The sequence below is a fragment of the Oncorhynchus mykiss genome, chromosome 8 (assembly GCF_057628025.1).
Source record: "Oncorhynchus mykiss isolate SJ-2025 chromosome 8, ASM5762802v1, whole genome shotgun sequence".
Lineage (NCBI taxonomy): Eukaryota > Metazoa > Chordata > Actinopteri > Salmoniformes > Salmonidae > Oncorhynchus > Oncorhynchus mykiss.
The window spans coordinates 72,008,405-72,032,589 of NC_143029.1; the positions used below are offsets into that span (position 1 = coordinate 72,008,405).

The following is a 24,185-nucleotide window of genomic DNA, read 5'->3' on the forward strand; positions in this document are numbered from 1 at the left end:
CTTCATAAAAGCTGTGCATGGGCAGAGGATGAAATAACACCAAGACACATAACTCAACACTATTCTTAGGTTACCAGGCATAGAAACAGGCTGGGTATGATTCAATAATGTTATAATTACTTAATGACGTTTACTTTAATCAGTAGGACAGAGCGTGGGAGCTGGATTTTGTCCAGACCATGCATTTCTTTGTTCAATCAGATAAAAAATAATAATGCCAATCCAATAGCCCCAATACAATCCAATAGCCCCAATACAATCCAATACCCCTAATACAATACAATAGCCCCAATACAATCCAATAGCCCCAATACAATCCAATAGCCCCAATACAATCCAATAGCCCCAATACAATCCAATACCCCTAATACAATACAATAGCCCCAATACAATCCAATAGCCCCAATACAATCCAATAGCCCCAATACAATCCAATACCCCTAATACAATACAATAGCCCCAATACAATCCAATAGCCCCAATACAATCCAATACCCCTAATACAATCCAATAGCCCCAATACAATCCAATACCCCTAATACAATACAATAGCCCCAATACAATCCAATAGCCCCAATACAATCCAATAGCCCCAATACAATCCAATAGCCCCAATACAATCCAATACCCCTAATACAATCCAATACCCCTAATACAATCCAATAGCCCCAATACAATCCAATAGCCCCAATACAATCCAATACCCCTAATACAATCCAATAGCCCCAATACAATCCAATAGCCCCAATACAATCCAATAGCCCCAATACAATCCAATAGCCCAATACCACCAATACAATCCAATAGCCCAATACCACCAATACAATCCAATACCACCAATGAAATCCAATAACCCCCAATACAATCCAATAGCCCAATACCACCAATACAATCCAATAGCACAATACCACCAATACTATCCAATACCACCAATGAAATCCAATAACCCCCAATGAAATCCAATAGCCCAATACAATACAATACAATACCCCCAATCCAATCCAATCCAATCCAATCCAATACCCCCTGTACATATGCAAGTTGGAATGCAGAATACGCCACAAGCAGATGCAGAATGCCGTGGCAGTGTGGTGGCAGGGTGGGAATGATGCACAGCCACATTCAGATGCTCTTTATCTTTCTGCTGCAGAGTGAAATGTAGAGGAATGTAAGCTGTGCATTTACAGGGGCCCTGAGGAAATATAATACTTCTGCTTTGTGGATGTACTAATGTAATTATGCATAGTTCCCGCTTTGGCTCAAGATTGCTATCCCCCACTAACATAAACATTTGTCCGCAAGAACACCTTTTCAGTCTAATATGACCGTTTTATCTGTGTCGTCGTCCCCCCCCCCCCCCAGTAAAACCAGGGTGAAATGGTAAAATCAGATTTTTTTTGTAACACATTTAGGGTGCACACGCAGATGCATACACACACCACATTTTGGAATACAGGGTCTGTGATCTGAGTTTCAATGAAACATCTTGTTTGATGTATTTGGAAGGTGGACATTAAATCATGTCCAAATCACCAGCGGGTACAACATCAAACAGAAACAAATGAAAACACTGTAATGTCTGCTAGGACTCCGGCTTATTGTGCCTTCATTTGCGACCGGGCCCTGTGGACACAGCTACAGGACTGTCTGATTATAGATTAAAGATGGGTTGATTAGTCCAGTACTTTCATCTCTACCAAACTTCGACAACTTCTCATTTGCTACACGAATAGGGTCATCATTGATATGCTGTATCATAGTCTAACCCGAAGTAATGCCCAGTTGGAAAGCTTGATGGCTAGGAAGGTGAATGGTGACATTGAGGGTGCGTGTTCTTTTATCAATGGCATGTGACTGTGTTCCAATAGGGAATGAAGCTGCTCCCTAACCCCTCCCCCTCCTCAGAGTATATTATAGTATTATCCCGCCTCCCACTCATCATGGGGAAAGAACATGATCACCAGTATATTGAACGGTATTACAATGCACTTCTCTTGAAGATGATAAGGCAAGAAAGCTAATATAACAGACAGATTACTTAGCGATAATGAACCAATATATATGCATCATGCAACAACAAAATTACCTAAAGTCTTGGGGAGAGAAGGGAGGTCCATATTTTTCATTCATCATTATGTTTTTTGCCTGAGCTACGAACACAGAGGATTCTGACTCAAAATAGACACCGTCACATCTTGGACCCTGTCGTGTTGATATTGGTGTTAGAAAGGGGGATTTGATTGTGTGCCACTGATTTAACAGTTTATGATAAAGCTACCTCTGAAAGGGATACTTCGGGATTTTGGCAATGAAGCCCTTTATCGACTTCCCCAGAGTCAGATGAACTTGTGGATACCATTTCTGTCTCTGTATATAGTTTGAAGGAAGTTAGAGGCAGTTTCGCAAGCCAACTAGCTAGCATTAGCACAATGACTGGACGTCTATGGGTATCTGCTAGCACGTTAGCAGATACCCATAGACTTTATGTCATTGCTCTAATGGTAGTTACCAAATGCGCTAGTAAGCAACTTCAAACCGCACGCAGATAAATACAAATGGTATACACGAGTTCATCTGACTCTGGGGAAGTAGATAAAGGGCTTCATTGCCAAAAATCCTGAAGTATCCCTTTAAGAGGTAGCTTTATCGTAAACATCTAAATCAGTGGCACACAATCAAATCCCCCTTTCTAACACCAGTAACAACATGACAGGGTCCAAGATGTGACGGTGTTAATTTTGTGTCAGAATCCTCTATATGTGTTCGTAGCTCAGGCAAAAATAATGATGAATGAAAAATATGGGCCTCCCTTCTCTCCCAAGACTTTAGGGGTTGTTTTTTGAGAAATCGTGACGTATCCTTTTAAGACAAGACAAGATCCACTCCTTTCCAACTGAACTGCGAGTCCGAGAGAGCCTGCTTGTACTGTATTTATGGTCCTGGTCCCTGGTCATCAGCTTTGCGTTTCATCTGATTTTCATTACAACTGAAGTGAACGCAAAGCCAAGTTTCCAAATAATATAACAGACCGGTTCAGTGTCTCCCGGCCGGGGCCTGTTGGATCTGGATAGCTCTGTGTAAACGGAGAGGCTGACATTCAAACACCGCGGCAGGGAGCCATGGTGGACTTAGCAGCTCTGCTCCTCTCTGCCCTGCCTTGGCCACGGCCCCCGCTCCTCTCTGCCCTGCCTCGGCCACGGCCCCCGCTCCTCTCTGCCCTGCCTTGGCCACAGCCCCCGCTCCTCTCTGCCCTGCCTTGGCCACGGCCCCCGCTCCTCTCTGCCCTGCCTTGGCCACGGCCCCCGCTCCTCTCTGCCCTGCCTTGGCCACGGCCCCCGCTCCTCTCTCTCACTCCAACGTCTGACAGAGAATTGGCATCTCACACGGTCTAATGAAGTGTATGTCACAGTTAAATGCAGAACTGAGCAGACGTACGTTGTCTACTAAGAACAGCTGGGTGGTCAGCTTCAAGCAGGACCTACGGGCTGGAAGACCTTACTAGGCAATAATATTTGAATGAAAGTTATTGAGCAGGATCAATCAGATAACTCTCCTGTTGACATTTCTTTCCATGACTACAGGTCTAAACAGAAGCTTAGCTCTCATCTTGCTCCATGTCTGGACATGAAAGAAAAGTAACAGTGAGCCATTGCAAACAAGAAAAAATCTCACATTTATTTGATATCAAACAAGAGTTGAATTTTTATATCAGCTGACAATGGGCACTTACAAAATAAATGAACTTAATCTAAACTGTGCTGAAAGTCGCACTGCCCAAACATTTTTATTTTTCAAATTTTCAATAATTCTGTTAATAAATTAATGTCAAAGGCGGAAATATGCTCGTAATATGCTTGAAATATCGCATTGACACAAATGTTTTTATTTTCTTTCACGTAAAATAAATTACACAATGATCCAATTCACTCCAAATCTGTGCATGGCATGGTGTTAACAACAAATATTACTGCCAAAACTCTTCATTCATGAAAGCAAAAAGCACTTCACAAGCGGAGATGTGACTATTGTTTCTTATGAGATTTTCAAAAAAGTAGATATATTTTATGCTCAAACATACTACAACGTGTCAAGTGAGAGGAAAAAAGACATTTGCACCGTTTGAGCAACCTGTTTTGAGGACAATCTCCTCAACATTGAAAGGTTGTATAATTGGTTGCCACAACATTTGTATTCTTTTCTCTTTTTTTTTTACACTGTGGTACAGCAAAATATATTTTATTTAGCTGTTACTCTGACAACAGTTAAATGTGCAATAGAGAAAATATAATGCCTGAGTCTGAATTAGTGGTTCTTCATTTGACATTCCTCAATGTGGAGTGAAATGACTCTAGGTTCTGGAGTGGAATGACTCAACAGATCCTCATACTGGAAACCCTTCCAGGAAGACTTCCCCAGTGTTCCTAAAGTTCTAAACCTGGAGTTTGAAACCATCTTTTTTTTCTTCTTCCATATAATACAAATGCAAGCTGGACAGGGATGGCGCCAGACAGACTACTCTCTGACACATTGAGTAGTCTGTGCATTTCCTTCTCTGTAGTCCCACAGCAGAGCGGAGCAGTTCTTGTCCAAAGGACATTTGTATGTGACTGAGTGTATGTGTGAATAAGCCATCCATCTCCTGCCTACCAGCCACAAACATTTCACTTCTTGCTCTGACGGGTCATTGGGAGTGCAGAGGAGGACCAGGAGGAGGACCGGTGAGGGCTGGCAATAGTCTTGACATCAACCAAAGCCCACACACACATACATATGTTCAAACCTGTGCAAAAACACCAGAGAGGTGTTTCCTCTCCTTCCTCCATCCACCTGCTCAGAGGCTGGTAATGAGCTGCATCTGTCCATCCTGGGGGCCCTGTCCCTCAGGTTCACAGTCCTCAGCGCTGGGGGGCACAATGCACCCATCGCTGGTGCCCCGGTGTATGTGGTAGTAAGACAGGGGCTGGGGCCCATCGACCAGCTCAGGCATGCTCTTATGGTACAGGTCCTCCCCCTCACTCCTGGGGGAAGGGGACAGGTCGTCGGCTTCATCGGGGGGGTAGGGTGAGGCCGAGGGAGAGTCTCTCAGGTTGGGCATGCTGGTGTACTGGGAGTCCCCGTCCTCCATCACCCCCACTGTCTTTGAGCCGTGGCCCCCAGGCCCCTCCACAGCCCTCCTGGGGGCCTTGTGGGCGCTGTAGAGCAGGGAGTGAGTCCTCTGGGGTAGGAGGGGGGCCTCTAACGCCTCCTTATGGTGGGGGTGCAGCAGCAACTCCAGGGTAGGGTGACCTCCAATTACCCCGACTATACTACCTCTCTGGGGGGACGAAGCCTCAGCACGGTCGTTCACTATGGCATCATCCTCGCTGCCGCTTCCACCCCCACCATCCCTATCCCTGTCCCCAGTCACCCTGGTCTGGGGAGGGGCCCGGTCCCTGTCCCTCTCCCTGCTATCTCGGTGGGGGTTGTGGCCCTTAGGGGGCCCGCGGGGCCTCAGGTTGTTGTGAACCAGCTCAGAGATTATCATCTTCTCGAAGGCAGCGTCGTCCAGGCTGAGGCCCCCCAGGTCCCCTGGGCCGCAGACCACACCCCCGACCACACCCCCGCCCACAACGTCCTCATAGTCATCGTCATGGTCACGCAGGGAGTAGCAGTTGTTAAAGTTTCCGTTGAGGGGGAGGGTGTCCATGGCACTGATGTCCTTGCTGTGGGTCAGAGAGTGCTGCCCTGCAACGAGAGGTACGACACCAGGATTAGATATCACTAAAGCACTGTTTATAAATCCATATTAAATTACAAATCAATACAATACAGTTTGATACTGCTCAGGACACTTCACTGTTAAGTGTTTTCAATAGTTGCTAACTCGATTTTTATGTTCAAATTTTCATATTTATACATAATATACAGTTCAAGAGGTTCAAATTTGAAATCATTATCTATCATGTCTGTTTCCATTTTGCATCATCATGTCTGACATTATCATAGCCAATACTGAAGTTATCCTGAACAATATTCGACAAATGAGAAAGGAAAAAAATAAATAAACATTACACATCCAGCAACAACACACTGATAATGTAGCTAGCCAGGTAGCAACAACATAGCAAGATCAACATATCATAGCACAGGTTATGAGAGAAAGAAATACTGTGGGGGAGGTGGAGGTAGAAAAGAGACAATGAATAAAACATTCATTCCAGCCGTAAAAAAAAAGAAAAAAGAAGGAGTAATGTGGAACACAGACGCAGGGCCACCTTGTTCACCCACTGGGGCCACACAAGCACAGCCCCCCCCCCCCCCCACACACACACACAACCACGACACAGGCACGGTGCAATGACTCACTTTGCCACCACTCACATCAAGTGTGTCTGCTCAGGCTATCTGGCCTAAGAACTGCTGATATGCAACAAAAAAAAGTAAAACATATGCTTTTTATTGCGGCATAAAAAACAAGAAAATCACTGAAATAAGACAAAAGAAGAAGGAGGCCTGGATTCAGTCGGCCCCGCTCAGATTTGGGTCCCCTTAAAAAGTTAACGATTTAACTCGAATTTACAGATTCATCAGAAAAAAATTTGAAACATTTGAGAAAGCTCTAGAGAAATAATCCTGAGAACAACTGAATCCAGGACTTGGCAGGTGGAGGGGTTTCAGCAGCAAGCAATCACAGCCTCTTTACAGTCTAAAATGGCAAGTACACTATCATATCATTACTATCTCTCTCTCTCTGCTTAGAATGTGATTGAGGGATGATTTGATTTAACAGGTTTCTATCCATCTACTTCTCCCAGATGGGAAGGAAAAACTTTGTACACAATAGATCACATTGATAACCTCTTGTGAAGCTCAAAGATTGGCTAGAAGAATGTCGGCAGAAGATGAAGAAGACTTGGAATAGGAGGATCAGTCTAAATGAGTAAGGGAAGAGGATGAAAAAAAGAGCCGTATTTTGGCAGTTAGTGACTGCCTCGCTTCAAGCTCCGCGAAAGGGGGGAGATTGAAGTTTTAGATTTCAGTTAAATGAGTCTGAATAGACCTGACTGTGAGATGGAGGAATAAAATTGGAGCTGGGCTGTGACACACACTGCCGTGGAGATAAGGACCGTCTCTTTCTCTCTTTAGTAGGGAGAAAAGAGTGTAAAAACAGACATCAAAGATTTTTTTTAAAGAGTGAAAGGAGGGAACAGGGAGGGAGGGGTGGGGGAGGAGTGTGAGGGCAAAGAAAGGGGGTTCGAAAAAAAAAGACAGAAATAGCGTGAAAACAGCCCCACTGCAGGATTTGCATTTGTTTAAGCACGGGCAGTCATTTTAACGCAGACAGATATTCTACAGGGAGAGGGGTAAGTGATGTGAACAGAATTTAACTGGACACCGCCAGAGCCAGACATCTGCATTCTGGGAAAGATTCCAACGGAGATTCGCCCAAGACGTTCTCTCTACCGTTACTGCAGCAAATGAACATCTGCACTGCATTACCTTTGCATTAATACACTTCATAGAAGCCATGTTGATCCTTCAGGATGGGGAGGATCATCTATAACGACTACAGCAGAACACATTAGGAATAAGCTAACATTTTCAACTTGAGCCTCTTCAATACTTCACACTTTTTATTTATTTTCTATTTCACCTTTATTTAACCAGGTAGGCCAGTTGAGAACAAGTTCTCATTTACAACTGCGACCTGGCCAAGATAAAGCAAAGCAGTGCGACACATACAACAACACAGAGTTACACATGGAATAAACAAACGTACAGTCAATAACACAATATAAAAATCTGTATACAGTGTGTGCAAATGAAGTAAGGAGGTAAGGCAATAAATAGGCCATAGTGGCGAAGTAATTACAATTTAGCAATTAACACTGGCGTGATAGATGTGCAGATGAGGATGTGCAAGTAGAAATGCTGGTAGAAATGCTGGTGTGCAAAAGAGCAGAAAAACCTTCACCCAAATCCAGACAGCTGATGTTCTGATAGAGCTGCAAAATCTGGATCTCTACTAATCAGCTGGTCTAGACAATCTGGACCCTCTCTTCCTAAAATTATCTGCCGCCATTGTTGCAACCCCTATTACTAGTCTGTTCAACCTCTCATATCGTCTTGAGATTCCCAAAGATTCCCTCTTCAAAGGGGGAGACACTCTAGATCTAAACTGTTACAGACCTATATCCATCCTGTCCTGACTTTGTAAGGTCTTCGAAAGCCAAGTGAACAAACAGATCCCCGACCATTTCGAATCCCACCGTACCTTCTTCGCTATATATTCTGGTTTCCGAGCAGGTCACAGGTGCACCTCAGCCACGCTCAAAGTCCTAAACTTTATCATAACCGCCATAGATAAAAGACAGTACTGTGCAGCCGTCTTCATCGACCTGGCCAAGGCTTTCGACTCGGTCAATCACCGCATTCTTATCGGCAGACTCAACAGCCTTGGTTTCTCTAATGACTGCCTCGCCTGGTTCACTAACTACTTCTCAGATAGAGTCAGTGTGTCAAATCGGAGGGCCTGTTGTCCGGACCACTGCAGTCTCTATGGGGGTGCCACAGGGTTCAATTCTCGGGCCGACTCTTTTCTCTGTATATATCAATGATGTCACTCTTGCTGCTGGTGTTTCTCTGATCCACCTCTATGCAGACAACACCATTCTGTATACCACTGGCCCTTCTTTGGACACTGTGTTAACTAACCTCCAGACTAGCTTCAATGCCATACAACACTCCTTCCGTGGCCTCCAACTGCTCTTACTGTAAATGCTAGTAAAACGAAATGCATGCTCTTCAAACGATTGCCGCGCGCCTAGCATCACTACTCTGGACGGTTCTGACTTAGAGTATGTGGACAACTATAAAAACCTAGGTGTCTGGCTAGATTGTAAACTCTCCTTCCAGAGTCATATTAAGCATCTCCAATCCAAAATTAAATCTAGAATTGGCTTCCTATTTCGCAACAAAGCCTCCTTCACTCATGCTGCCAAACATACCCTCGTAAAACTGACCATCCTACCGATCCTTGACTTCGGCGATGTAATTGACAAAAAAGGCTCCAACACGCTACTCAGCAAATTGGATGCAGTCTATCACAGTGCCATCCGTTTTGTAACCAAAGCCCCATATACTACCCACCACTGCGACCTGTATGCTCTCGTTGGCTGGCTCTCGCTACATATTTGTCGCCAAACCCACTGGCTCCAGGTCATCTATAAGTCTTTGCTAGGTAAAGTGCCGCCTTATCTCAGCTCACTGGTCACCATAGCAACACCCACCCGTAGCACGAGCTCCAGCAGGTATATTTCACTGGTCATCCCAAAAGCCAACACCTACTTTGGCCGCCTTTCCTCCCAGTTCCCTGCTGCCAATGACTGGAACGAATTGCAAAAATCACTGAAGTTGGAGACTTACATCTCCCTCTCTAACTTTAAGCGTCAGCTGTCAGAGCAGCTTACCGATCGCTGGGTGATTCACCATTATATACCTAGGCCTGGGAATTGCCAGGGACTTCACGATACGATATTATCACGATACTTAGGTGCCGATACGATATGTATTGCGATTCTCACGATTCTATATGTATTGCAATTTCATACTGCGATTTCATTGCGAATCGATGTTCCAAACATATTCCTCCCCATATGTCTGCTGCAGAGGGACCAGAGAGACATGAGAAAACACGTTCTGATCAGTTCTGCTGCAGGTACAGCCAAGTAGCACAAAAATATCGTCAAAAATAATTTCCTGATCTGTAACTGTATACACCCCCCCATCACCACATATAACACTACTTGACATCTGTCTGTTAGGAAGTTACACCCAAACCAGTCAACATCTATTGAGGTCCATTCCTAAGTGTTTCATGTCTTTCAACTGTTAGTCATTAATAATAGTATCTGTTGTGTTTGAGGATGCAGGTATGTGGACTATCTCCCTTATGATTGGCTGTGTCTTTCATGTATTTCCATGATTCAGCCAGGCCTGTACAGAGGGCTGATGATGTGCTTTGGCAGGTCATGGGATGATCACACTGACGCATACAATAACCTGTTAATTAGACTCTGTCACTGTTAATTTATTACCATCGCTCAACTAGAATAAGTTATCTTATACTGTAATTACCTATGATGACTGTGAATTTTAATGTCTCAAAAGCATTGTTTGCTTTGCACGTGGCGTGGGGCTATTTGTAGATTCTAGATACATTTGTGGTGTTTTGATTATGGCCGTTGGTATATTGATTGTAATGAAATAGCAACGATATCATGAAATGTCTGATTTCTGTGACAATCTGTTCATGGTAGGTTCCGAACTCTTTCCAACCTCCAGAGAAAAAGGCAGATGATTTGCCTTAAGTGTTCTCAGTGTGAAGCGAGCGAAATTGGAGACCTGCCAAATCGGAGCGAACAACTACAGTTTCTGCATGTTCTCCTGTATCCTTCTCTTCCCTTCTTCCCTCCCTCCACACATTCATCCTGGTGCTGCTTCCTTTCCTTCCATCCTCTCCTCTTTCATCATCAAATGCCTCTGCATATCTGAGGGGTATAATTCTGCCTGCACTGCGTCTTGTACTCCTGTGTTTTTTATTGGGCTTCCTCCTTTAGTCTGATAGAGAGCGTATCTGGTTCACGCTACACAGACACTGACAAAATTAAAATCAAACGGTTTGTAGTCAAGACATTCTTTTTTTATAATGCCATTGAACCTGCTATACATGTAGCATCAACAGGTGTAGGAGGAGAATGGTAAATAATAAGATATAATATATAAACGGAATAAATGCATCTGATTTCCAATAAATGACTGTTGGAGTAGTCTTGATAAGATAGCACTGACCTTTCTCAACCGCATCTGGTTGGGTGTTACAAAGCACAGCTTGTATACTAGATAACAATGAAATAAAGTTCTGTGGTAATGAGAGGAGAGGAAGGGCAACCCTACAATCGACAGCAAGACTTCTCAACACATGCTGTGTAGGGGCCACAACCCCACAAACAACTGCTATTACAATTAGTTTCAAACACACACTAAAACAAAACAAAGTGTGTCCACAAGGCACCCTATTCCCTATATAGTGCACTCATTTTGACTAGAGTCAAACTTATCAAGGTAACACACCACACAGGGAATATGGTTCAATTTCAGACACAGAGAAAGACAGATCAACATAGGGAGAAAGGTTAGAGGTCACCATGCACCTGGTGGGTGAAATGCCGGAGGGGAGGGGGCGTTGCACACCACCGTCTCAGCCAGCAGGTTGTTATAGGGGTTGTTAGGGTCGTGGGCTCGGAGCAGAGGGTTAGTTAGGAGGTAGTTGCCAGTCATTCCTGTAAGAAGGAAGGAAAGAGTGAGGGAGGGAGGGAGGGAGGGAGGAAAGACGAGGCAGGATAGTGAGAAAGAGGGGAGAAAGGGGGAGAGAGGGTATGTTAAGAAGTAGTTGTCAGTCAACCCTGTAAGAACAGCAGGAGAGAAAGGGAAACAGAGTGAGAGAGGGAGACAGTGAGTGAGAGAGGGAGACAGTGAGTGAGAAAGGGAGACAGTGAGTGATAAAGGGAGACAGTGAGTGAGAGAGGGAGACAGTGAGTGAGAGAGGGAGGGAGACAGTGAGTGAGAGAGGGAGAGAGGATGTGAGTGAGGGAGGAGAAACACTAGTATCTAATTACAGTGCCTTGCGGAAGTATTCGGCCCCCTTGAACTTTGCGACCTTTTGCCACATTTCAGGCTTCAAAGATAAAGACATAAAACTGTATTTTGTTGTGAAGAATCAACAACAAGTGGGACACAATCATGAAGTGGAACGACATTTATTGAATATTTCAAACTTTTTTAACAAATCAAAAACTGAAAAATTGGGCGTGCAAAATTATTCAGCCCCCTTAAGTTAATACTTTGTAGCGCCACCTTTTGCTGCGATTACAGCTGTAAGTCGCTTGGCGTATGTCTCTATCAGTTTTGCACATCGAGAGACTGAATTTTTTCCCCATTCCTCCTTGCAAAACAGCTCGAGCTCAGTGAGGTTGGATGGAGAGCATTTGTGAACAGCAGTTTTCAGTTCTTTCCACAGATTCTCGATTGGATTCAGGTCTGGACTTTGACTTGGCCATTCTAACACCTGGATATGTTTATTTTTGAACCATTCCATTGTAGATTTTGCTTTATGTTTTGGATCATTGTCTTGTTGGAAGACAAATCTTCGTCCCAGTCTCAGGTCTTTTGCAGACTCCATCAGGTTTTCTTCCAGAATGGTCCTGTATTTGGCTCCATCCATCTTCCCATCAATTTTAACCATCTTCCCTGTCCCTGCTGAAGAAAAGCAGGTCCAAACCATGATGCTGCCACCACCATGTTTGACAGTGGGGATGGTGTGTTCAGGGTGATGAGCTGTGTTGCATTTACGCCAAACATAACGTTTTGCATTGTTGCCAAAAAGTTCAATTTTTAGTTTCATCTGACCAGAGCACCTTCTTCCACATGTTTGGTGTGTCTCCCAGGTGGCTTGTGGCAAACTTTAAACGACACTTTTTATGGATATCTTTAAGAAATGGCTTTCTTCTTGCCACTCTTCCATAAAGGCCAGATTTGTGCAATATACGACTGATTGTTGTCCTATGGACAGAGTCTCCCACCTCAGCTGTAGATCTCTGCAGTTCATCCAGAGTGATCATGGGCCTCTTGGCTGCATCTCTGATCAGTCTTCTCCTTGTATGAGCTGAAAGTTTAGAGGGACGGCCAGGTCTTGGTAGATTTGCAGTGGTCTGATACTCCTTCCATTTCAATATTATCGCTTGCACAGTGCTCCTTGGGATGTTTAAAGCTTGGGAAATCTTTTTGTATCCAAATCCGGCTTTAAACTTCTTCACAACAGTATTCCGGACCTGCCTGGTGTGTTCCTTGTTCTTCATGATGCTCTCTGCGCTTTTAACGGACCTCTGAGACTATCACAGTGCAGGTGCATTTATACGGAGACTTGATTACACACAGGTGGATTGTATTTATCATCATTAGTCATTTAGATCAACATTGGATCATTCAGAGATCCTCACTGAACTTCTGGAGAGAGTTTGCTGCACTGAAAGTAAAGGGGCTGAATAATTTTGCACGCCCAATTTTTCAGTTTTTGATTTGTTAAAAAAGTTTGAAATATCCAATAAATGTCGTTCCACTTCATGATTGTGTCCCACTTGTTGTTGATTCTTCACAAAAAAATACAGTTTTATATCTTTATGTTTGAAGCCTGAAATGTGGCAAAAGGTCGCAAAGTTCAAGGGGGCCGAATACTTTCGCAAGGCACTGTATATTTGATTATATTTAAAAGACAAGGCAGGAGAGTAAATAAGGGAAGAGGAGATGAAGAGAAAGAGGCCAGAGTAAAAAGTACCATCAGTATAGGGTTTGCAGCAGTGTGCTTCTTCAGTAAATGCAACAGGCTGGGTAGTTGATGTTTAAATCATGTCTACACATCGTATTCTCCAGATTTAATTTCACAGAACAGCAAGCAATATTGTCCGCAACAAGTGAGTCGCTATAAACAAAGCCACATTCTGTACCACCAGAAAGTACCAAGCAAACACGTACTAAAAACATTGTGCTTTCTCAGTGCTCTCTGTAAAACAAATACTTGACTAATAAATAAATACTACTGTAGGGACTACATTTTAAAGTGGGAGTCAAAATATTCCGTATGATTTCAGTAATGATAAGAGGCCATCTGCACTCTTTGAAGATCTTTACTACTGAATAGTGTCTGTTCCAGGTGCCTAGGAATCAAAAGAAGTATACTGGAATAGATTGTTTTCTGGGCACCATGATGTTTTTATAAACATATTTATTTTGCATTCAAGCCTCAGTTTTGGATTATTCCTTCTTTTTTAAACTTTTTTTATTTTTTACAGTGTGCAGGTCTAAAATCTGATTACAGTAGTCATATAAAACATGTCATTGTAAACAGCCACTTTACAGTCTAGAGTCAGTGGACTGTATGGACTATACAATCAAACTGATAATGTGGGGACTACACACCGACATCACTGTGCTCCCACATAATGGAAGTGTACATAATGCATCTATCTATAAGTATAATGTATAATAGCAATGTCCAGTCATTGAAAACAATATCTCATTTCTTATCAGTGGTGATTAAGGGAGCTTAATGCTGGCACTGATAAGGGGGACAGAAGTTAAAATCTATTTTACAGTGCAAGTCTGAGCTGTATCATGTTAAGCCTCTCTGTGACCTCGCCCTCACTCTCTTCCTCTGTCCTCTGTCTCTCTTTCCCCTCTCTCTCTACCTCTCCTCTTTCTTATTCTCTCTGTCAGTCTCTCTCCATCTCCCCCCTCTGTCTGTTTGTCTTTCTCTCCCGTCTATGTCTGTCTCGCGCTCTCTCTCTCTCTCGCGCGCTCTCTCTCTCCCGCTCTCTCTCTCGCGCGCTCTCTCTCTCTCGTGCTCTCTCTCTCTCTCACTCTCTTTCGTGCTCTCTCTCTCTCTCGCGCTCTCTCTTTCGTGCGCTCTCTCTCGCGCGCGCTCTCTCTTTCGTGCTCTCTCTCTTTCGTGCTCTCTCTCTTTCGGGCTCTCTCTCTCGCGCTCTCTCTCTCGTGCTCTCTCTCTCGCTCTCTCTCTCTCTCTCTCACGCTCTCTCTCTCTCGCGCTCTCTCTCTCGCGCTCTCTCTCTCTCACGCTCTCTCTCTCGCGCTCTCTCTCTCTCTCGCTCTCTCTCTCTCGCGCTCTCTCTCTCTCGCGCTCTCTCTGTCGCGCTCTCTCTGTCTCATGGCTGAAAATCATCAGGAGACCAGGCCAGGGTGAGGATGAGTCAGTGCACAGCCAGCAGAGCCCCTGTAGCCAGTCAGTCAGGGTCGTCCAGAGTTGAACACACAACACCAGCTTCTCATCACTGCCACTTGAAGCCAGACTAAGTAGCAATGTAACACTTCTCTCATCCAACAAGTAGCAGCTGTGCAGATCGACCACCAAAAGACACATTGACGTGAACTTTGAGTCGTCATAAAACATGTGTTTAGCCTGTATTTGTTTACTTGCTGCTGAATAACCTGTATTTTATTTGTTGTTTATGTTTTTTTTGTAATAAGGACAGACACTAGCAATATTGAGTAAACATTTATCATTTTACCACAAAGCTGCCTCCTTGAATGAAGAGCATCATCATTGACTTGTTAAATAAAAGGTTAAATACATAAAAATAAAATCTGCATCTGCCATATTTATTCAGGCACTTGTTGTCTATTCAAGGGCCCATAACAGAGAGAACATAACATGTGTAGATAGAGCCAGAGGAGCCAGAGGGGCCAGTCTTACCCTGGTGGTTCAGGGTGGAGGTGCTGTTGATGTCTCCGGAGATGAAGGAGGATTCGGTCTGCTTCCTCACCGTGTCGTTCCACATCCTCCTGATACGACTCTGGAGGAGGTAAACAACAACACACATTTTAGAATAACCTTAAACACTGATGTCACTTCCCTTTACATGCTATCATGCAACAGAAAAAGACCACAAGAAAAATGCTCTGTGAAGGCAGCAAGCAAACACAATGGATTACAAGAACAACCTCCAAAACAAAATGGATGCATGCGAAATGACACCCTATTCCCTTTATGGTGCACTACTTTTGACCAGGGCCCATAGGACTCTTGTCAAAAGTAGTACACAAAATAGGGAATAGGGTGCCATTTCGGACGCAACTTTAATCTTCAACGCTGGTATCCTTCCCTGTTCCCTCTGTATGCTAGCATGCAGCAGGAGAACAAGGCGTGAGCTCCCCCTTTCACCCTCAGTGGAAAGAGAGAAGGCAACTTCACACAAGAGGATCAGAACGACCACCTTTAACTCAATACAGACTCTTCCCTCTATGTGTTAGCATGCAACAGGAGAGAAAGACCACGACTGGCCTTTCCCTCCTATGCCGCAAAACAATTTCTCTCTGGGCAAATACAGTTCCTGAAGTGTACTAGAGTACTGCTCTCAATAAAGAAAGGGTTGAGAGAAGGTACATTCAAGTGTTCATGCTGGTCCTTGGCGTGCTAGCATGCAACAGGAGAAAGACTAGAAAAAGAAACCTCGTTTCCCTCTCCATAGAAAGAAAGGATAGAAAAAAGGGTATATATAATCCAACTGCCCGCTGCTGTACCGTACCTAGTATGTACTGTACCTGTGTGGCGGAGGAGTAGCGTGCGGTGGATCGAGACGTGGCCGCCTTGGCCGAGCTGTGGGACCCTTCAGAAGGCAGACCTCCGCAGCACTGGGACTGGCGGAAGCATTTGCTGTACTCTTTACGGACCTGCAGCGGGCACAGGATCAGGGCAGAGCGACAGAGACACAGTGAGCTCAGAGACACCACAACAGTGACAGTCGACTCCAGAGAGCGATAGAGAGAGGAAAGCTTTCCAACAAAGCCACAAAATCCATATCTTTATCAAATGCCACCAAGCCGACAGCAGCAGTTCAAATGGCGTGTCTCTGGAGATAGGCCTATCGCGTCCGCCATGATGACACATTCAAATCTCACACAGAGGGGGGTTTCCAGGGGGGCAAATATGACATAGAAGCGGTGCTAATATCAGAGATAGTCTTAAATGTCAAGAGACAGCAGACATTGAAATGAGAAGCATATATTTTGCCTTGGACTTAAGTACACATAGATACATTCAGTAATCTTATTTCTTTGGGAAACTGGTCATTAGAAAGGTTATTTCCCACTTCTGGTGAGGAAAGCTGGTCTTATATTCAAACATTGACGTACAAAATGCAGTGCTTGTTAGAGTCTGCAGCATTATCTTTATATAAGCCATTGGCATTAAATCCTTACCTTTTTCTGGAGGAGGCAGTGAAAGATAAAGATGAACATCCCTTGCAGAGTGTTGAAGATGGTGAAGAGGTACGCCATGACAACGGAGGACTCGTTGAGGAAGAACAGACCAAAGGACCAGGTCAGGCCCAGGAGAAAGAGCAGGGCGAAAGCTCCGAGCACCCAGGATCTGAAACACACAAACAATATTGATCACAATCATTAATAATAACTGAAGCGGCTGCCTTGATTTCATCTTTCATTCATTTGAAGTTGCTCTCTGTTCGGTTCCTAAGGATTTGTTCTGTGGGGAGAGAGGGGGCCATGTTAGTATTCCTCCTTCTGGACATGTCTATACACTGAACAAAAATATAAACGCAATATGCAACAATTTCAAACATTTTACTGAGTTACAGTTCATATAAGGTAATCAGTCAATTTAAATAAATAAATTAGGTCCTAATCTATTGATTTCACATGACTGGGAAGACAGATATGCATCTGTTGGTCACAGATAACTTTTTTTTAAAGTAGGGGTGTGGATCAGAAAACCGACCACCATTTGCTTCATGCAGCTCGACATCTCCTTCGCATAGAGTTCTTCAGGTTGTTGATTGTGACCTGTGGAATGTTGTCCCACTCCTCTACAATGGCTGTGGGAAGTTTCTGGGTATTGGTGAGAACTGGAACACGTCCATCCAGAGCATCCCAAACATGCTCAATATGTGACATGTCTGCTGAGTACGCAGACCATGGAAGAACTGGGACATTTTCAGCTTCCAGGAAAGGTGTACAGATCCTTGTGACATGGGGACGTGAATTATCATTCTGAAACATGAGGTGATGGCGGAGGATGATCGGCACGACAATGGGCCTCAGGATCTTGTCACGGTACCTCTGTGCATTCAAATTGCCATCGGTAAAACGCAATTGTGTTCGTTGTCTGTAGCTTATACCTGCCCATACCATAACTCCACCATGGGGCACTCTGTTCACAACATTGACATCAGCAAACCGCTCGCCCACACGTCGCTATACACGTGGTCTGCGGTTGTGAGGCCGGTTGGATGTACTGCCGAATTCTCTAAAACGATGTTGGAGGCGGCTTCTGGTAGAGAAATTAAGATTAAATTCTCTGGCAACAGCTCTGGTGGATATTCCTGCAGTCAGCATGCCACTTGCATGCTCCCTCAAAACTTGAGACATCTGTAGAATTGTGTTGTGTGACAAAACGTCACATTTTCGAGTTGGCTTTTATTGCCCCCAGCACAAGATGCACCTGTGTAATGATCATGCTGTTTAATCAGCTTCTTGATATGCCACACCTGTCAGGTGGATGGATTATCTTGGCAAAGGAGAAATGCTCACTAACAGGGATGTAAAAAATTTGTGCACATTTGAGAGAAATAAGCTTTTTGTGCATATGGAACAATTCGGGGATCTTTTATTTCAGCTCATGAAACCAACACTTGACATGTTGAGTACATTTTTTTGTTCAGTGTACATAGAGTACAACCCATACATGCTGATACGTAGATTTGGAATGAACTGAGGTCCTCCGACACAGTCAAACTATGTTTCCCTGTTTCTTCTCAGGGTTGGTTGGCTAAACAGAAACCGCAAACACAGCATGTTTCTCACATGAGGTTCCAGGAAAGCCCAAAGAGAATCAGATAGCCAACGGTAAGTTCCAATGGCGACGGCTGGCAACGGGAGCCATCGATACACAGCAGAAAAGGACTGAGCCTCCACGGAAGAGAGAAAAAGAGAGAAAAGGAGACTAGAGAAAACCAGACACCACGTCTTTTGACTTTCAGAGAGACAAAAGACAATACAAACCCGAAATAGCGAGAGATGCTACAGATTAGTTGCGCTTTTGTGTCAGTGTGTACATTGTTCATTATTTAATGGTATTTTGGGTGTGGGTATTCTGGCTCTTTATGCTTTTCAAACCTCAATTGACTTATTATTTCAAAGTCTTGTGGAAAGTTACAAATCTAACTTTGCAGGAGTAAATAATTGGTCGATTAGAGGTGGACTCCAATTAATGACAGTTTAATGAGTTTTGCATCTTTTGAATGATTTGTTTGAATGAGCCTGCTATCTTTGAAAGCAGACCCTCTTTAAACTACATTCTTAACCAGGACAGCTTGATAGAGGTCAATTCAACGATTTCTCTGCTTTTAAAAGCTTAGACTCTTCTTTTATCCAATTCCCTGGAATGACAGGCTGTTTGAATAAAGATGTGGGTACAACTCCAGTTCCTCCACCCCACACATTCATCTACAAGCCACATGTTTAAGCCAGTGTTCCAGGGGAACCTGTAAACGACCACAGGAGCAACTGATACAAGAGTTCAGGGATGCAGTTATGAAGAAATGAAAGAGGCAATGTAACCCCCGCATAGTGCAAACACTGCCCTCATAAACACTAGCCCCCAAAAAATAACACCTGAGGATAGAAATCAAATCTGAAAGGAAAATATTTGTCCACTCCAGTTATGGGTTATTGAGATGTAATTCTAAGGTCAAATACACCAAATAAACCATTCAATATCACACAAGCAGGGCCTTGGCTGGGAACAGGACAGCACGCAAGACATTGGTTTCTCACTTCAAACTGAGCTGACACAAAACCAGTAGTATCAGCCTTCACATCATCTCCAGAGTGACCTCAGAACCCCCTCTCACCTGATACCGCCCAGCCGGGTCGAGTCGGGTTTCATAGAAGTGGAGTGCTTCACCATCTTGTACATGGTCACCACCAGGAAGATGAGATTGAGCTGTCAAAACAGAGGCACAGCGAGGTTGACACACCACACTGGAGGCACGGCATTCATTTCCTGGTATGAGCAGCAATGCATGTCGCCTACATTTCATGGTAACTTAGACCCAAACCAGGGTCGTTCGTACACAAATAGGCAAATACATTTAGCAAGCAGCATGTCGCCTACATGTTTAGTGACTCACTGAGATCATGTAATAATAACACATCAACATTATTGTGTTACACCAAGAGGGATATGAAACGTTCAATCTTTAAAACAGACTCCCAAATGTGAGAATAGAGAGGATGTAGCGTAGCTTTGGTCTCCAGCTCCACTAACACTGGCTATGATAAAGTGCCTCGAATGCCCCTTCCCACTCCTATGGCTGACGTAACGCACAACACCTCAGGCCTTGGCCAAGCAGTCTGGTGCCAAACACGTGTTATTACTCATCACAGCATGGGAATGTTCATCTAATACAGCAAAAACAGAACACAGAACGAGAGAGAGACCAGAACGCCATATTGTAGAAACAAAGGTCTGGAGCCAGGAAAAACAGATCCATATTCTAAGCTATACATTCAGAAAGGTTTCCATGACTTCAGGATGTTTGTCTGTAAGCCAGGAAAAACAGATCCATATTCTAAGCTATACATTCAGAAAGGTTTCCATGACTTCAGGATGTTTGTCTGTAAGCCAGGAAAAACAGCTCCATATTCTAAGCTATACATTCAGAAAGGTTTCCATGACTTCAGGATGTTTGTCTGTAAGCCAGGAAAAACAGCTCCATATTCTAAGCTATACATTCAGAAAGGTTTCCATGACTTCAGGATGTTTGTCTGTAAGCCAGGAAAAACAGATCCATATTCTAAGCTATACATTCAGAAAGGTTTCCATGACTTCAGGATGTTTGTCTGTAAGCCAGGAAAAACAGCTTCATATTCTAAGCTATACATTCAGAAAGGTTTCCATGACTTCAGGATGTTTGTCTGTAAGCCAGGAAAAACAGATCCATATTCTAAGCTATACATTCAGAAAGGTTTCCATGACTTCAGGATGTTTGTCTGTAAGCCAGGAAAAACAGCTTCATATTCTAAGCTATACATTCAGAAAGGTTTCCATGACTTCAGGATGTTTGTCTGTAAGCCAGGAAAAACAGCTCCATATTCTAAGCTATACATTCAGAAAGGTTTCCATGACTTCAGGATGTTTGTCTGTAAGCCAGGAAAAACAGCTTCATATTCTAAGCTATACATTCAGAAAGGTTTCCATGACTTCAGGATGTTTGTCTGTAAGCACAGGGAGGCCCATCGCCACCAGGGGAAGGAGGGATATGGGACATTAAAACCTCAATGAAAACAATTGTTCAGTAAATATTCTATCTTTTTATACTTCTATATATTTAGCATTTTCAGTTATTACAACATTCTCTATGAAAGAAATGACAAAAAGTGCCTGGCCTGGAAGGAATACAAAGCAATTCTGATCTAGCAGAGATACTGTCCCAAGATGATCAAATGCAATATACTTGAGGGCTGAATTTTATGAAAGCTGTTCAGTATATAATCTCACTCTAAAACATGAATACACCAGGCCAATATAGAGCCGTGGCTATATACATCCTTTTCAAATAGAAACCAATAACGTGGGGTGGAAGAGGGAGAGGGCAGAGTTAGAGAGAGGGATAGAGGGAGAGACAGAAAGAGGGAGAGAGAGAGAGGGATATAGGGAGAGACAGAGAGAGGGATAGAAGGAGAGACAGAGAGAGGGATAGAGGGAGAGAGAGGGATAGAAGGAGAGACAGAGAGAGGGAGAGAGAGAGGGATAGAAGGAGAGACAGAGAGAGGGATAGAGGGAGAGACAGAGGGAGAGAGAGGGGGATAGAAGGAGAGGGAGAGAGAGAGGGATAGAAGGAGAGACAGAGAGAGGGATAAAGGGAGAGACAGAGAGAGGGATAGAGGTAGAGACAGAGAGAGGGAGAGAGGTAGAGACAGAGAGAGGGATAGAGGTAGAGACAGAGATAGGGAGAGAGGTAGAGACAGAGAGAGGGATAAAGGTTGAGACAGAGAGAGGGATAGAGGTAGAGACAGAGAGAGGGATATAAAGAGAGAGAGAGGGATAGAGGGAGAGAGAGAGAGAGAGAGATAGAGGTAGAGACAGAGAGAGGGATAGAGAGAGAGGCATAAAGGGAGAGAGAGAGAGGGATAGAGGTAGAGACAGAGAGAGGGATATAGGTAGAGAGAGAGAGAGGGATAAAGGGAGAGACAGAGAGAGGGATAGAGGGAGAGAGAGAGAGAGAGGGATAAAGGGAGAGACAGAGAGATGGATACAGGTAGAGACAGAGAGAGGGATAGAGGTAGAGACAGAGAGAGGGATAGAGGTAGCGACAGAGAGAGGGATATAAGGAGAGACAGAGAGAGGGATAGAGGGAGAGAGAGAGAGAGGGATAGAGGTAGAGACAGAGAGAGGGATAGAGGGAGAGACAGAGGGGGATAGAGGGAGAGACAGAGAGGGATAGAAGGAGAGAGAGAGAGGAATAGAGGGAGAGAGGGATAGAGGGAGAGACAGAGAGAGGGATAGAGGGAGAGAGAGAGAGATAAAGGGAGAGACAGAGAGAGGGATAGAGGTAGAGACAGAGAGAGGGATAGAGGTATAGACAGAGAGAGGGATAGAGGTAGAGACAGAGAGAGGGATAGAGGGAGAGACAGAGAGGGGGATAGAGGGAGAGACAGAGAGGGATAGAGGGAGAGACAGAGAGGGATAGAAGGAGAGAGAGAGAGGAATAGAGGGAGAGAGGGATAGAGGGAGAGAGAGAGAGGGAGAGAGGGATAGAGGGAGAGACAGAGAGAGGGATAGAGGGAGAGAGAGAGAGATAAAGGGAGAGACAGAGAGAGGGATAGAGGTAGAGACAGAGAGAGGTATAGACAGAGAGAGGGATAGAGGTAGAGACAGAGAGAGGGATAGAGGGAGAGACAGAGAGGGATAGAGGGAGAGACAGAGAGGGATAAAGGAGAGAGAGAGAGGAATAGAGGGAGAGACAGAGAGGGATAGAAGGAGAGAGAGAGAGGAATAGAGGGAGAAACAGAGAGAGGGATATAGGGAGAGACAGAGAGAGGGATAGAGGGAGAGACAGAGAGAGGGATATAGGGAGAGACAGAGAGAGGGATAGAAGGAGAGACAGAGAGAGGGATAGAGGGAGAGAGAGGGATAGAAGGAGAGACAGAGAGGGAGAGAGAGAGAGGGATAGAAGGAGACACAGAGAGAGGGATAGAGGGAGAGACAGAGAGGGAGAGAGAGAGGGATAGAAGGAGAGACAGAGAGAGGGATAGAGAGAGGGATAAAGGGAGAGACAGAGAGAGGGATAGAGGTAGAGACAGAGAGAGGGATAGAGGTAGAGACAGAGAAAGGGATAGAAGGAGAGACAGAGAGAGGGATAGAGGGAGAGAGAGGGATAGAAGGAGAGACAGAGAGAGGGAGAGAGAGGGAGAGACAGAGAGGGAGAGAGAGAGGGATAGAAGGAGAGACAGAGAGAGGGATAGAGGGAGAGACAGAGAGGGAGAGAGAGAGGGATAGAAGGAGAGACAGAGAGAGGGATAGAGAGAGGGATAAAGGGAGAGACAGAGAGAGGGATAGAGGGAGAGACAGAGAGAGGGATAGAGGTAGAGACAGAGAGAGGGATAGAGGTAGAGACAGAGAGAGGGATAGAGGTAGAGACAGAGAGAGGGATAGAGGTAGAGACAGAGATAGAGGTAGAGACAGAGAGAGGAATAGAGGTAGAGACAGAGGGATATAGGTAGAGACAGAGAGAGGGATAGAGGTAGAGACAGAGAGAGGGATAGAGGTAGAGACAGAGAGAGGGATAGAGGTAGAGACAGAGAGAGGGATATAAGGAGAGACAGAGAGAGGGATAGAGGGAGAGAGAGAGAGAGGGATAGAGGTAGAGACAGAGAGAGGGATAGAGGGAGAGACAGAGAGGGGGATAGAGGGAGAGACAGAGAGGGATAGAGGGAGAGACAGAGAGGGATAGAAGGAGAGAGAGAGAGGAATAGAGGGAGAGAGGGATAGAGGGAGAGACAGAGAGAGGGATAGAGGGAGAGAGAGAGAGATAAAGGGAGAGACAGAGAGAGGGATAGAGGTAGAGACAGAGAGAGGTATAGACAGAGAGAGGGATAGAGGTAGAGACAGAGAGAGGGATAGAGGGAGAGACAGAGAGGGATAGAGGGAGAGACAGAGAGGGATAAAGGAGAGAGAGAGAGGAATAGAGGGAGAGACAGAGAGGGATAGAAGGAGAGAGAGAGAGGAATAGAGGGAGAAACAGAGAGAGGGATATAGGGAGAGACAGAGAGAGGGATAGAGGGAGAGACAGAGAGAGGGATATAGGGAGAGACAGAGAGAGGGATAGAAGGAGAGACAGAGATAGGGATAGAGGGAGAGAGAGGGATAGAAGGAGAGACAGAGAGGGAGAGAGAGAGAGGGATAGAAGGAGACACAGAGAGAGGGATAGAGGGAGAGACAGAGAGGGAGAGAGAGAGGGATAGAAGGAGAGACAGAGAGAGGGATAGAGAGAGGGATAAAGGGAGAGACAGAGAGAGGGATAGAGGTAGAGACAGAGAGAGGGATAGAGGTAGAG

General features: G+C 44.6%; 1 protein-coding gene across 8 annotated transcripts in view; it reads right to left on the reverse strand.

The window, feature by feature from the left end:
- Nucleotides 1-3,649: 3,649 nt before the first annotated feature.
- Nucleotides 3,650-24,185, reverse strand: part of LOC110530452 (adhesion G protein-coupled receptor L2) — a 149,572-nt gene continuing 129,036 nt past the window's right edge. For 2 of the 8 annotated variants that reach the window (XM_036986075.2, XM_036986073.2), the window contains 6 exons: nt 19,479-19,570; nt 16,810-16,978; nt 16,153-16,281; nt 15,305-15,404; nt 11,193-11,321; nt 3,650-5,724 (listed from right to left, as the gene is read on the reverse strand). In XM_036986075.2, coding sequence (XP_036841970.2) covers nt 4,832-5,724; nt 11,193-11,321; nt 15,305-15,404; nt 16,153-16,281; nt 16,810-16,978; nt 19,479-19,570 — 1,512 coding nt within the window. In that variant the 3' untranslated portion in view covers nt 3,650-4,831. Of the gene's footprint in view, nt 5,725-6,345; nt 6,400-11,192; nt 11,322-15,304; nt 15,405-16,136; nt 16,282-16,809; nt 16,979-19,478; nt 19,571-24,185 lie in introns of all 8 variants that reach the window. The other 6 variants (XM_036986080.2, XM_036986081.2, XM_090182463.1 and 3 more) reach the window with 4 other exon arrangements.